This window comes from Callospermophilus lateralis, chromosome 1 (genome assembly GCF_048772815.1).
Source record: "Callospermophilus lateralis isolate mCalLat2 chromosome 1, mCalLat2.hap1, whole genome shotgun sequence".
NCBI lineage: Eukaryota > Metazoa > Chordata > Mammalia > Rodentia > Sciuridae > Callospermophilus > Callospermophilus lateralis.
In genome coordinates this window covers 70,876,139-70,889,814 of record NC_135305.1, presented here as the reverse complement: position 1 = coordinate 70,889,814, position 13,676 = coordinate 70,876,139, and the positions used below count along the sequence as shown (strand labels likewise).

Sequence of the window (13,676 nt, the reverse complement as noted above, 5' to 3'; positions counted from 1 at the left end):
CAAATGAGGGAACTGAGAGGCACTGAGAATCTCAGTGATCTGTGCTAGATAGCTATAAAGTGGCGAGAGAAAAAAAAATTAGAATCCAAGTAGTTTAAGTGTTAGCACTTTTAACCTATGGATAACACCAAGGAATTTAGATCTTTTCTTATAAGAAGTAGAGCCACGTCTATGTTTTAAACAGATATGAGGAGAACAAACTGGAAAGAGGTAAATTTCAAGATGTAGAGACCAGTAGGGAGACGATTGTGAATGTTTAAGAGTGAATCAGCAATATTAGCAGTGGTCAGAAGGGAAAAAATTGGAATTTTTGAAGCAAGACTAAAACATAGTGGTTTAAAGCCTCCTTCTTTAGGGTAAGGGCGTAGCTCAGTGCTAGAGTGTGTATTTAGCTCACACAAGGCCCTGGGTTTTTGATCCCAGCAACCAAAAAAATAAAAAAGAATTCTTCTTTAAAAAGAACCTAACACAGAAGTCCAGTCTGTCAATAGATGAAACCTAAATTGCTTTAACTGAAGTAGGGGTGAGGGGTACCCAGAACTCCATCTGTCAACTGCCCTAGTCCCTTGATTGAACTTCTTTCTGCTTTTCTCTAATCACCAGGAATAACTCAATTAAGGGCAAAAGCTTACTCTAAGCCAGAGCCCCTCACCTATAATAATGATTACAGGAACACTAATAATAACCGCAGTTGCACATATTGAGTAATATTACTCTGCACATGCTATGCTCGTCCTATGTGCAGCTATGTGCCTTGTATCATTGAATCCAGACAACTACAACCTTATAAAAAGACAGGTCAATGCTATCATCATTCCCTTTTATCAATGTAGAAAATGAGACTGAGAAATGAAGTAATTTTCTTATAGTTACATGCTACTCAGGGCCTGAGCTGGAATTCTACCTGAATTCTGATTCTAAAACTTCCCAAATGATCATGTGATCCCCTCTACAGATCTAGAAGCCTGTAGTCTATGATATTAAACTATTTATTTAAGTCTTTTGTTGTCGTATTCTACCAGTATAAAGTACTATCATAGAATTTCATAGGTGTATTACATATCAGTAGGGATAGACATTAAACTGATAGTTCTTGATTACTAATTACCCACTGGGAGGGAAGGAATAGGAGAACAGGGAGTCTCCAATGTTTCTGGTACACATAAGACTGCCAGTCAGCAATCCAGGATTAAATGTAGAGAAGCAGATTTGATTTTACGGGAGAGAAGGGTAATAATGAGTATGTTTTGGATGTGTTCGATTGATCTGCTCAGAAGTAAAATATTCCCCTATGGCTGGCTGGTAGACAACAGGAGTAGAGACTGGTGTCTGATGTGATGTATTTGTACCATCCTCTTTGTTTGCTGGGTTCTGCTCTTCCAGGTTCTCCTGCGGGCCTGGCCCACTCCATGTCTCTAGGTCCAATAAAAGCAAATATCTCTGCAGGAATCAATTATTTACACATATTTCTGCCACTGTGCTAGTCTGTGAACTCAATGTGAGGGACTTATTTATTTTCATGTCTTGTGTAGACTACAGGGGCTGCTGGAACAAACCTGGCATTTAACATATGTTTGGTAAATGAAGACAGGAAAGAATGAATAATGGACCAGAAGTACTTTCAACTAGAGTTCTAATGTTAACTTAGTTTCTAGGAAAGTCCTATTTCGGGAAACATCTGTGCCTGTCTTTAGGAGAACTTTCTCTGTTTGGCATTAAAGGTAGTCCTCTTATATTCATAGCTAGATCTTTAGTGCTGTCGGTCTTGGTATAACAGGCCCATCAGAAATTAAACAATAATGATGCACAGTTATATCAAATTCAAAGATAACAAAAATATTATTGAGTGTAATAGGTATGTTACATTTTATTAGGAATTTTTAAATTCCATTTTTTACTCTTCATGTAAAGATATTCCAGTAAAAAAGGAACAAGTGTCATTTGGGATGCAGAGTAAGTTACACTTACTCTGAGTGTAATTTCATCAGAGGATGTTTATATGGAATAGAATTGAATCCTGGAAAAAAGAAAAAAATATATATATCCCCTTAGGTACTGGGGATTGAACTATTCAGGGGCACTTGACCACTAAGCCACATCCCCAGCCCTATTTTGTATTTTATTTAGAGATAGGGTTTCACTGAGTTGCTTAGTGCTTCAGTTATTGCTGAGGCTGGCTTTGAACTCACGATTCTCCTGCCTCAGCCTCCCAAGCTGCTAGGATTACAGGTGTGCAACACCTTGCCGGCTGAAAATATATTTTAATATAAAGCAGTGTTTCCAAATCTGTTTGAGTTTCATCATCCAGAGAATTTCTTTCTTTATTTTTTTGTGCTATGGATTGGATCTGGGTTTTGTACACTGGAGAGCTTTTAAAAAAATACCAAATTCACACTGGGGATGTAGCCCAGTAGTAAAGTACATGCTACATACTTTGATCCCCAGAACTGCAAAACAACAACAACAACAACAGGAACAACAAAACTCTGATTTCAAGACCTTCCTTTAGATTGAGGAAATTCTAATCTGTCCTAAAGAGTGTCCCTAAAATACTAAGTTTTGGGCCAGTAAATATAATTCACTTACATTTGCCTGACAGATTGTAATTTCCAGCTGTTGTGAATATTATATTACATTTTACTGCATGGTAAAAAAAATAATGGCTGCAGAAAGATATAATACTTTGCTTCAGGGTCCTGGAACCCAAAAGGTAGAAAGAAGTAAGCTACATCTAGCTCCTTTCAACAAACAAGCAAAGTATCTTATATATTCTGCTTTGGCCCCAAAATGACTTCACATATGTGTTGCAAGTAAAATAATCTACTCTAGTTTTCACTTTGAATAGTAAGTTATTCAAATGAACTATAAAAAAAATATCATCCCAAGGAAGTTGGGTTTTTGAGGTGATCCTATGCTGATTATTGACAGTTTTACTGACTCTAGGGAAGTATTCTTAAAATATCTAATTATTACTCTACGACAATGCTTCTCAAAGTTTATGTGTCCATGAGTCACCAGGTGATTTTGTTTAAGACATAGATCCTGATTCAGTAGATGTGGTGGCCATGGAAATGTACCATTCAAATCTCTTGCTGTTTTGAGCAAAACTGACAATAGGAACTCAAGTGCTGTGCTCTGAAATCCCATTTGCACTGAACAGAATCAATGACAAGGGATGAATAGGCAACATCTATAAGAAACTCCTACAACTCAATAACAAAACAACAAATAAGCAGATTAAAAATTAGGCAAACAACTAAATAGACTTTCTCCAAAGAAAATATACAAATACCCACCCATATTTGTAATATGAAGAGATGCGCAACATCATTAATTAAGGAAAAAGAAATCAAAACTAGAATAAGAAACCATTTTACACCTGTTAATAAACCCCGTAAAAAAAGAATAAAAATAATAAATGTTAGTAAAGATGTGCAGAAATATTAAAAATAGAATTATCACATGATCCAGTTATCTCATTTCTGCTTATTTATCCAAAATAAGTGAAGACGAGGTCTCAAACACATATTTGCATTCCTAAGTTAATTAAAGCATTATTCACAAAAAATAAGAGGTGGAAACGAATGAATAAATAAAATATGACAGATAAATATAATGAATATTCAGCCTTAAAAAAAGGAGGAAATCCTGTCATATTCCATGATGTGGATTAAATTTGAGGGCAATATGATAAGTAAAATAAGTTAGTAACAGAAGAGCAAATATTACACGATTATACTTAAATGTGGTATCTAAAGTAATAAAGATCATTCAAGCAGAAAGTAGAACGGTGGTTGCCAGAGGCAGAGAAGAGGGGTAAACAGGTAGTTGTTGTTCAGTGGGTAAAAAATTTCACAACATGAAAATTTCTGGTAATCTGCTGTACAGCAATGTACATATAGTTAACACTACCGTACATTTAAAAATTTGTTAAGGGAGTGATTTCACATCATGTGTTTTTAAATCACAATTTAAGGAAAAAAAAAAAAAGGAAAGAGCCAAGTGAATTAAGTCAAGATGAAAGGAATCATGGTCCATTGACTCCTATTAACTAGGCATGACCAAGTTACTTAAACTTCTCTTACTTACACTGCTTTCACAATATAAAATGGATTAATTGTAATACCCCCTTGGAAGAATTGTCATAGGATTAAATGAAGAAATTAACATAAAGGACAGGGTGCCAAGCACACAAGCTCAATATAAGGTTACCTTCTATTATAACTACTAATGAGTATGACTATATATTTAAGGACGGAGAGAGTTGGCTATCATATGCTCTCAGGTATACTATAAATTCCTATGGATTAATTAAAAACACATATTCCAGGGTTCCAACACAGATCTAAAGAATCAAATCACATGACAGAGCCTAGGATTCTAAAAAAGAATAAGCCCACTTTCCAACTATATTTACATTTAGTGCTAATTACATTGGTGAAATTCAAAAGCTTTGCATCTCCTTGATCATCTTGCTATTTCTGTAGCACATCATAAGAAAGATAAAGGAATAAACAGTATTTTTGATAGAGAAGAAAAACTGAAGGAATCTAAAACGATAGCCTCTATTTTCTCAGCATCAGGCAAGGAGGCTCCACTCTTTCTAATGACCAGGGCTAAAATAAATGTGGAAAATTTTTAGAATTACCATTGAGGAGAATTTAAATAATGTACAAGATAAAAACAGCACTGAAGGCCTAGTTGAGGTTAGCTAGCTGTCTTAGTTATAGTCATTATACTTATGTTTTAGCAACACATTTGTATTCTGTGTCTAGAAGGACTTTCTTAGAACATATGTTATATGCCTGGATTTTTCAAATGATGCAGCTTTACAAAAAATACATATACATAAATACACATAATGGTAAGATTCCTGAAAGGAAACTTTATAAGCATCTAATCTAGTGTTGTCCAATAGAACCTTCTGTGACAAAGAAAGTGTTCTGTATCTGCTCTGATAATGGTAACCATTAGCCACATACGACTTCTAAGCTCTTAAAATGTGAACAATGAAAGTGGGGAGCTGAAATTCAATTTTATTTAATTTTAACTAATTTAGTCACATGTGACTACATCTATGTTAGGCCATTTAGGCAATTAATAAACTCTGAGTTTATGGATGTCAATGTGAAACTGTATTAAACATTATGTGTAGGTGGAATTTTGTGGAAAGAAAGTCTTTTGACTGAATAGATTCTTAAAGGGTTCTGGGGACATCAAAAAAGTTTAAAAATGATGACTCCTATTCTTTTTTCTTGGTAGTGCCGGAGAATGAACCCAGGGCCTCACACATGCCAGGCAAGCGCTCTATCATTACACCTCTAGCCCTTCCTATTTCTATATATTACATACTATCATTTTTCCTACCATTTTTATTTATGATGTTAAGTGAACAGTGTCCTTATGTTAGGATTTCAAGCAACTAAATAATTGACTAAAATAATTACAATCCTACAGTAGGACCTAAAATATTTTACTTTGCATCCAGAGCAAGAGACCAGCCTGAAGACAAAATATGCAATAATTATATAAGATATAATGATACAGTAACTACAAATAAACCACTCTGTAAAGTAGTTTTTAAAATCTGGTTATCACAATGCCTAATATAATAATTGTTGCCATTACATTAAACAACTATTGTTTTTGGAAGTAAAACATTATCTTTATATAAATAGCAATTTACTACTAAAACTTGCTATAATTGATTTTCTATAACTTACTAAAAAAAGGAAAATGTCCTTATCTATGGTGATATATATTCGGGGAAGACTATAACAGGGTTAGATTACTGTAAGATGTACTTAGAAAAGGCAATATTCTTTTCCATGTAGAAGCTGGAAAGAGAACTCTTTTGCTCCCCATAGATTTTCCTTTTCACATTCTCTTTCTATACAGGAAACTGTTTTAGTTGTGAAGCTATGTGCCATCTTTTATTATGTGACAGTTTATAATGAAGCAGGTTTGTTCAGTTTATATGCAAGTGTTAACAATAGCAAAAATGAGTCAGATGCTGTATGACAACATGTGACAACTATCCTACTATAACACTGAAGGTGTTGACACATCCAACCTTTCTAGAAATACCTATATTTCTTTCTTATACATCCATAAAGCACTGTCCATCCACTGAATTTTCCCCAATGAGCTGGGAAATGGATTTATTCTTTTTGTTTAGAAAACTTTCAATGAACTTAGGTGCTATTGAAAAAATGGGCTCAGAAGCAAACCACTTAATATAGAGGCTGACCATTTTGTAGAAATGGCGTGATTTCCCATTCACATTACAAGTGGATTGCGTGGCTGGCTACTTAGACCATAGTGATCAAGCTCCTTTCCCTTATTAGACTAACAAAGCAATGCAGAACTCCAAATTTTGGCTGCTGCTCCTCTTCAGTGCAGCATTATTTAGCTTCAAAATAACTTAACGGTGAAAATGTTATATTCGATTTCCTTTCTCAGCCAACTTTGGAAAAAAGTGGGAAAATAAATGGTACATTGGTTTTATTTCTTGGTTATAAATTACTTATGTTTCTGGTTTATACATGATACCTTCTTACCTTAATCCATACTATGAAGAGAAATTAGTCATGTCTGTTTTAATAATGCAACAGTTAACAATATTATGGAAGCAGTAGCTATTTGAAATGTTATAAGTCCAGAACATTTTAGAAGGAAGTAAGTCGTAGGAAGAGAAAGTAAATTGATAGAAATGAAGCTTTCCTTATTAATTATGATAATTGTTGATTTATTTGTAGATTTAAGTCAGACAACATTCTGTTAAAAATATGCTTTAAAACATACCTAGTTAAATATTTTCTTTGATGCTTATTGCCAATGAAAGATTTAGATTCTAAAAGAAAATGAAGGATGAAGGCCCACACTCTATATCATTACATTAAATACTCTTTTGTATCAAAGATATTCCTCTACTGCTCCTACTCTACACTTTTTAAAGATACTTCAGCACTTTTAAATTATGACTACTATGAGTGATTATTTTGATAAGGCCAGGAATAGGAATGCTGGGGCTTTAAATAGAATTCAAGGTTGGATATATATTTCATTTTAAGAAGTAATGGATACAAATAGGAACTAAATCCTCAATTTATCTCTTTCTCCAGTATGCAGGATGATTTTTATGTTGTAAAGCTTGAAATAAAAAAGTCATTAAAATCTGAATGTTAGTTAATGGTAAATTTAACCAGAATAACTTACTGCCAACAATACTGGTGATCATCCTAATGAGGGTCAGTGTAATGAAAGACAAGGACCAACAAAAGGCTCTCTGTGAAGAATGGGGCCACAAGGTGACTTGTGACTGCTGTCATTTATTCAGTTCTCTAGAGAAAAAGAAAGGAAGGGAAGATAAGCTCTGACTCAGAAAGATCTGATTGGTAACTGACGTGCCTCATGCTTTATAAATAATCAGTACCCAGTGGAAGTTTCATAGTGTATCTACATAGGTTGGAACATGTGAATTTCTCAAACTCTCTCAAACAAGACACACACATACACACACACACACACCTCATATCAATAAGTTCCTTGAAAAAATTATAATTTGCCTTTCTACTGAGTGACAAGTATTGTTTTGATGATGACTCAACCAATACACTTCTTTCTTTGGTTTATATCCTAAACATATGAATAATGTAGAAGAAAGTCAAGTCAGGTCACTATCTATGTTGAAAGGATTATTAATTTAGACAAAAATCATAAAATATATTCTCTACTCTTTTGGCAAACATTTTGGCCATCTTAAATAGCAAATATCATACCAATACCTATAATTAAGGAAATCTGTGTCAATTCCTTTTTGATCTGTTGTTGAGATGTTAAAGTTAGCAATTATTCATTTAGTCTAACTTCTTTAGAGGACAGACTATAATTAAGACAGTGGAGTTTGATTATGATAGTATTGTAATATTCAGCACTGGATAAGTTAGTTGAGATTCTATCTTATAGTATTTTTAAAAAAATATTTTTAAAAAACTGTTGATGGAGCTTTATTAATTTATTTATATGTGGTGCTGAGAATTGAACCCAGTGCCTCACACATGCTAGGCAAGTGCTCTACCACTGAGGCACAGCCCCAGACAGAGGCACAGCCTCAGCCCTATCTTAAGGATTTTAATTGCTGAAATAATAAAAGACCTTATAAAAGCCTTCTCAGTAATAAAGCAGCTTTGTCTTAGCAAGGCTTTGAAGTATTTGAGGATGAAGAATAATAAATTATCTCCTAAAGTTAGGTAAAGTCTTAGCTGATATTTATTGTATTACCATAATTTTTGTTTTCCTACAAAGAAATGCTCCCTTCCTGCCCATTTTCAGACAAAAGGCTGTGCTAGGTACTAAGGATCGAGCTGGACTACATTCAAGGAATCTACATCTTTTCCCAAGGGAGGCTGATCATGTTCCTCAACACATGTCACCCAACTAAAATGTCAGAAGCACCAAAGGAGAGTAAAGAACAAAAGTAAAAATTTCAGACGGCCTATATTCAGATGACGAAGGGAGAAAGATGTGAGTGGTACCAACATGAGGTTAAGGGAATAATTCTATAAAACGGACCCAGAATGCTAACCCTCACATTCTTTTCCTAGAAGCAATTTACCTGCAGTCCTGTCTGGTTTAAGTGGACAGGATCTATCATGTTTCACAGTAAACTAGCTGTTATCTGCAGGGGAAATGCAGGCCCCCAAAACTGTCAAGAAGAGGAACTCATGTTACCCTGAAAGGGGAGACTTTTGTGATTCTTTTAACAGACCAGATCCTGAAACTCAGGGAGATAAGGATAATTCCTCCTAACTATAAAATCTGTAAGAATTTATGGTTAAGAATCCAACTAGAATGGGTTAGTATAGACCAAAATGACCTAGAGTTGTCCTAACCGTGGGGACTTGAAAGTCACCTTGCTGTCAGTTAAAAGTCAAGAGATGGACTTGGGCAGGACTCTCTGGAAACTTCTCTGGGATCCTCAATAAAACTGGAGTGCAGGAAATGGAAGATGTCCCTCTCCTCTTTGAGAGGATTCACTTTCTCTCTTCAGAGTGTCTTCTTTTCCTTTTCCTATCCCTTCAATAAACTCATTGCCTGTTACTCCGAAAAAGACATGTCTGAAATCTGACTTGATTACAAGAATTGTGGTTTGAAGGGGATGCCTTTGTGCTGCCTCAGTTTTCCGAAAGTCCCGAGCCCTGTAACACAGCAAATAAGACACCAAATCACAGGACTCATTTCTTCAGTTTTAGTCACAGACCAGACTGCTAGTACAGGTGTTTTGGCCTTATGTTAAGGCATTTAACAAGTCCTTTTTCTTCATGTTTTACTTGAACCTACTAGGATTTTGGCTGTCTTTCTAAAAACATATTAGTGAGGAGTCATTAAAAGCTTCTCAAACACCTGAGATTTAGTCATGTTCAGACATTTAAAAAAATAATACTTATTCATATTGACAATACTCTGTCTTTGGTGAAGTTTAGTATCTTACATGGAGATATTCTAATCTATAAACTTAGTACCATAAATCCTATCTCTATGATAAATGGAGATCTTTAATCTACAAGTTTGATATCATAAAAAAACGCTATTGTCTTGATAACAACCTTTTAAAAATATCTGACCATATCAGAAAAACCACTTGACTTCTAAGAAGAAAGATGAGGTAGAATAATGCTGGATAATAAAACAAGACAACAGATGTAGTCCTACCATATCAGACCTAGTATTAAACTTCTTATGTTTGACATCACAATTACAAAAATGAGTTTAAAGATATTGTAAATCTCATCTCTAAAAGAATAAGTGGTTCAGTTAGGCTAAATGAAACACACTGCAAATTACTAAAATAATAAGAAGTACTGAATTTTGCCATAGTTAATCTGACTAGCACTGGGTTCACTGGAACGCCTAAATGCAACTATAATAGAAATTACACCCTAATGAATATCTTTAGTTATTTTTATTTTTCTGGCAGTGGCTCTCAATTGTGACAGTACATATAATCAATTCAGGAGCTTTAAAAACATGGACATGTTTCATGTGAATCCACAAACCACTGTTCTAATGAAAACCTGTTATGATCAATTCTACAACTTTATAAATTAGTATAATATAAAAAGATAAAACATTTTGTGGGGTAAGAGTGAAAAAAACAGTATCTACTTTTGGGGAAAACATCATGTTCTCTATAGGTTTTAGAAGAAAGAATATTTTATGATGAAAAAATTATATTTTGTAGATAGTAAATTGACTAGAAAAAAAGACTGCAACATATAACAAAATTACAGTCTTTATTGATACAGTATATGTTCTTTTAATGTGAGTTAGCTCATATTCATTTGATAAACTAAAGAATAAATGTTAGTGTAGCATAAAAGTTGTATTGGTTCACATGTATTATTATTATTTTTTAATAGCACAATCATGGTTTGAAGCACCCAGGGGCAAGTTTCTCATTATTAAAAGAAAGCCTGAGCAACATATGAAAAATATCTTTAACAAAACTCCTATTTTTTTGGAAAATTCTAGGTAAGTCCTTCCTTCAAGGAAGTGAAACTTCAAGAACAGCTATCTTCTTAACTAATAAGCTATTTAAGGAAGCAAGAGAATGCAGACGTAGAAACCTGTAAAGGCATTGTATCTTGTTGTTTCAAAAAAACATCTAATTGACCAGGTGTGGTGGTGTACATCTATAATGCCAGCCCTCAGGATGCTGAGGCAGGAGGACTGCAAGTTTGAGGCCAGTCTTAGCAACTTAGCGAGACCCTTTCTAAAAATAAAGTAATAAAATAAATAAAAAAGGGCTGGGCTGAGGCTGTATCTCAGTGGTGAAGCATCCCCTGGGTTTAATCTCACCAACCAATCAACCAACCACCACCAACAAAAAACTCCAAAACATCTAACTGATAGAGATCTATATACTCTGGGTTAATTTTGATAAAACTGGTCTTCATTAAAAGCACATGCCCCTCAAGACCAAGTTTGGAAGAAAATGAGAAGAATCAATTTTTCTAGGATTCTGGATGCAAATGCATTACTGAATTAACAAAGTTACTCTTATTATGATTGTTCTGCTTACAAAGTTCCACTGGATTCAAGTGATCTGTCCCTAACCCTATTCCCCCAACAAGCTCTGTTATTTTTATTGTGTGATTTTGTGAAATTCAAAGTTTTTCAGGAATGCATATATGGTATTGGAGCAGAAGCATCTGTATATAACCAAGCATTTTTAGGGTAGAATACAATGGGACAGGTGAGGGCACCTACTGGCCACTTCTGATAATACAGCTTAGATTATAGATTTCCACAAAGCTTTGATCTTAAGAGAAGCCATGAGGAGGGAATGCAGATTACCCTATGTTAGAGACAGAAAGCTATAACCCAAAAGTTTTATTCTACAGAGACATCCTCCTTAGGGAAGTGTTAACAATAAGCATTCTTGCATATGCCAGTGCCCGCTATGCCAAATGACTAGTTAACTATTGTTGCATCAAGTTACAACCTAGTCAACATGAAAGCTGATCTGAGGCAGTTCAGTTCTTTCCTGCAAAATAATCAGAAATATGCTTTACAATTGATTTCAGTGGATGATTCTCCCTCCTGCCTGATATATAACTGCCATGCAGTGAGATAAAAATACTAAATGGAGAAAGATAATAAAAATCTCACTTGAGATTTCCAGTCTGCAAGATTTGGGTTGTTGATTCATGGAAAACCACAATGATATCAAAGAGAAAAGTTTTAAAAGTGAAGAAACTCCTTGATAAATCTGCATTAAAATAAAATGCTCTAGTGACTATTTATTTGAATTTATTAAGAGGTAATCAATGAAACCTAATCAAATATTAATATAAAATATACACAGTAATAATAAATCAAGAGTAAATAAAAATAAACAATGCAAGAAAAGATTATATGTATTGTCAAAACAGTAACCTATCCATGGTTTTGGTATTGTATGTGTTAGTTTGATCTAAATGTGATTCTTAAAAAAAATAAAATTAAAAAAATCTCTTTTGGGTATACTTAAAAAAAAAAAAAGCACCACTGGTCTACTGGTCTATGAAAGATTCAAAATCATTCAGACTTATTTGAATGAGCCTTACACAGGGCTTAGTTGCTCCTATGAAAAGAAAGGATGAGTTCCTATTATATGAAAATTCAGGAAGCATTCTGGGGACATTTAGGGAAGTCTTGGGAAATGTCTCCACTGGGGCAGCCTGCCACCACTTGAAGAGTGCAGTGGGCTCAGATCCCATTTGTGGAATGAAAAAATGTCAACAGTGGAGAAAACCTTGCTTCCCTCTATGCCTCTTGCCTCTCAGGTTTAATGTTTCAAACTTCCTAGTCCTCTTCCAAGCCTCTCATGGCCATTAAATTGAGAGACATGTTAATTGAAAAAAAAAAGGCAATTAAATGAAGGGAACTTTTAGAAGACAATAATCAGAGAGAGAGGGCAGTGAGGGAGAGTGTGTATGAGAGTGAGCCTACAAAAGTGAATCGAATGTTAACAATTATTAAAAACAAAGTTCATTGTCTTTTCTCATCTCTTTATTCCCCAGCCTCTTCTTATATTCAACTTTGGGTCTATGAAGCTTAAAGCATTTAAAACATAAAGACCTTTCAAACAGAATGTGTTTATTTTCAGGGGATCCTAAAGTTAAAACACATTAGGGAAATGTTAATGGCTTAAAACTGATAAAGGTGAGAGTAGCATCAAAAGCATTAAGTTTCCCAAATCCCAGCTCTCTACTGAACATTGAATATGGATATAGCCACCGAGGGGGGAAAAAAACAATGTAAAGAAAGTTATTTGGGTTGTATAAAATAACATAAGGGATCAATAATTCTATTCAACATATCCAATATACTTAAAAATTTAGTAAGAGGCAAAGTAGTAGTCAAATAATTTTTTCAGAGCAGAAAGGTACTTTGCTCTGGATTTCACTTACAGTTGTCCTTTCAGCTGTGTTCTAAGCCAGTGATTCACAACCAGAGAGAGGACACTGTTAAAATGACTTGGGACCTCACTGCCTAGTGAAAGCCACAGAGATGAATAAACTACACCTCACAAAAGAATAAAGAGCAGAAAGTTTATGAATATCAAAGAAATAATTCCTACATTTATCAAAGAAGATTACACACACACACACACACACACACACATATTACATTCAGGGATTATTCAGAATTTTAAAGAATGATTTCTTTAAAATTTAACATTTACATGACAATAATGTTGTGAGAGAATACCTAGAACTATAAATAGCCAAGGATACCTTGAAAATGAGGGAAAAATACTATATCAACCCTGTTAGCCTTTGGTGAGCACTTGTTTTAGGACTACAATAAAATTTTAGAGCTTTCAATAACATTGTCAATGTTTTACACAGCTAAATTTTATAATTATTTTCAAATGTCAGTTTATTGTTATGATATACTGGTGAGGTCTTCAGATAGCTTATCTGAAATTTCAAAAGCTGTCATAGCTTTTACCTCATTGTGCAAAAAGTCTTCATTTTGGGTTTTTGATTTTAGATCTTATGATAATCCCGGACAATTAGTGACTCACTGGCCAGACAGCAACTATACAGCAATCTTAAGGTTTAAAAAGTAAACAGAGGAAGCAAAGTTACCTCTCTACATTAAGATGACAAGACTACTCACACCTT

At 34.3% G+C, this 13,676-nt stretch overlaps 1 protein-coding gene across 2 annotated transcripts in view; it reads right to left on the bottom strand.

Moving 5' to 3' along the window:
• The window catches only part of Znf277 (zinc finger protein 277), a 127,524-nt gene that overhangs the window by 61,151 nt on the left and 52,697 nt on the right, over positions 1–13,676 (bottom strand). The window contains exon 2 of one of the 2 annotated variants that reach the window (XM_076835174.1): positions 7,219–7,343. The exons of the other annotated variant lie outside the window; for it this stretch is intronic. Coding sequence (XP_076691289.1) covers positions 7,219–7,240 — 22 coding nt within the window. The 5' untranslated portion in view covers positions 7,241–7,343. The remainder of the gene's footprint in view (positions 1–7,218; positions 7,344–13,676) is intronic. 2 annotated transcript variants of the gene reach the window in all.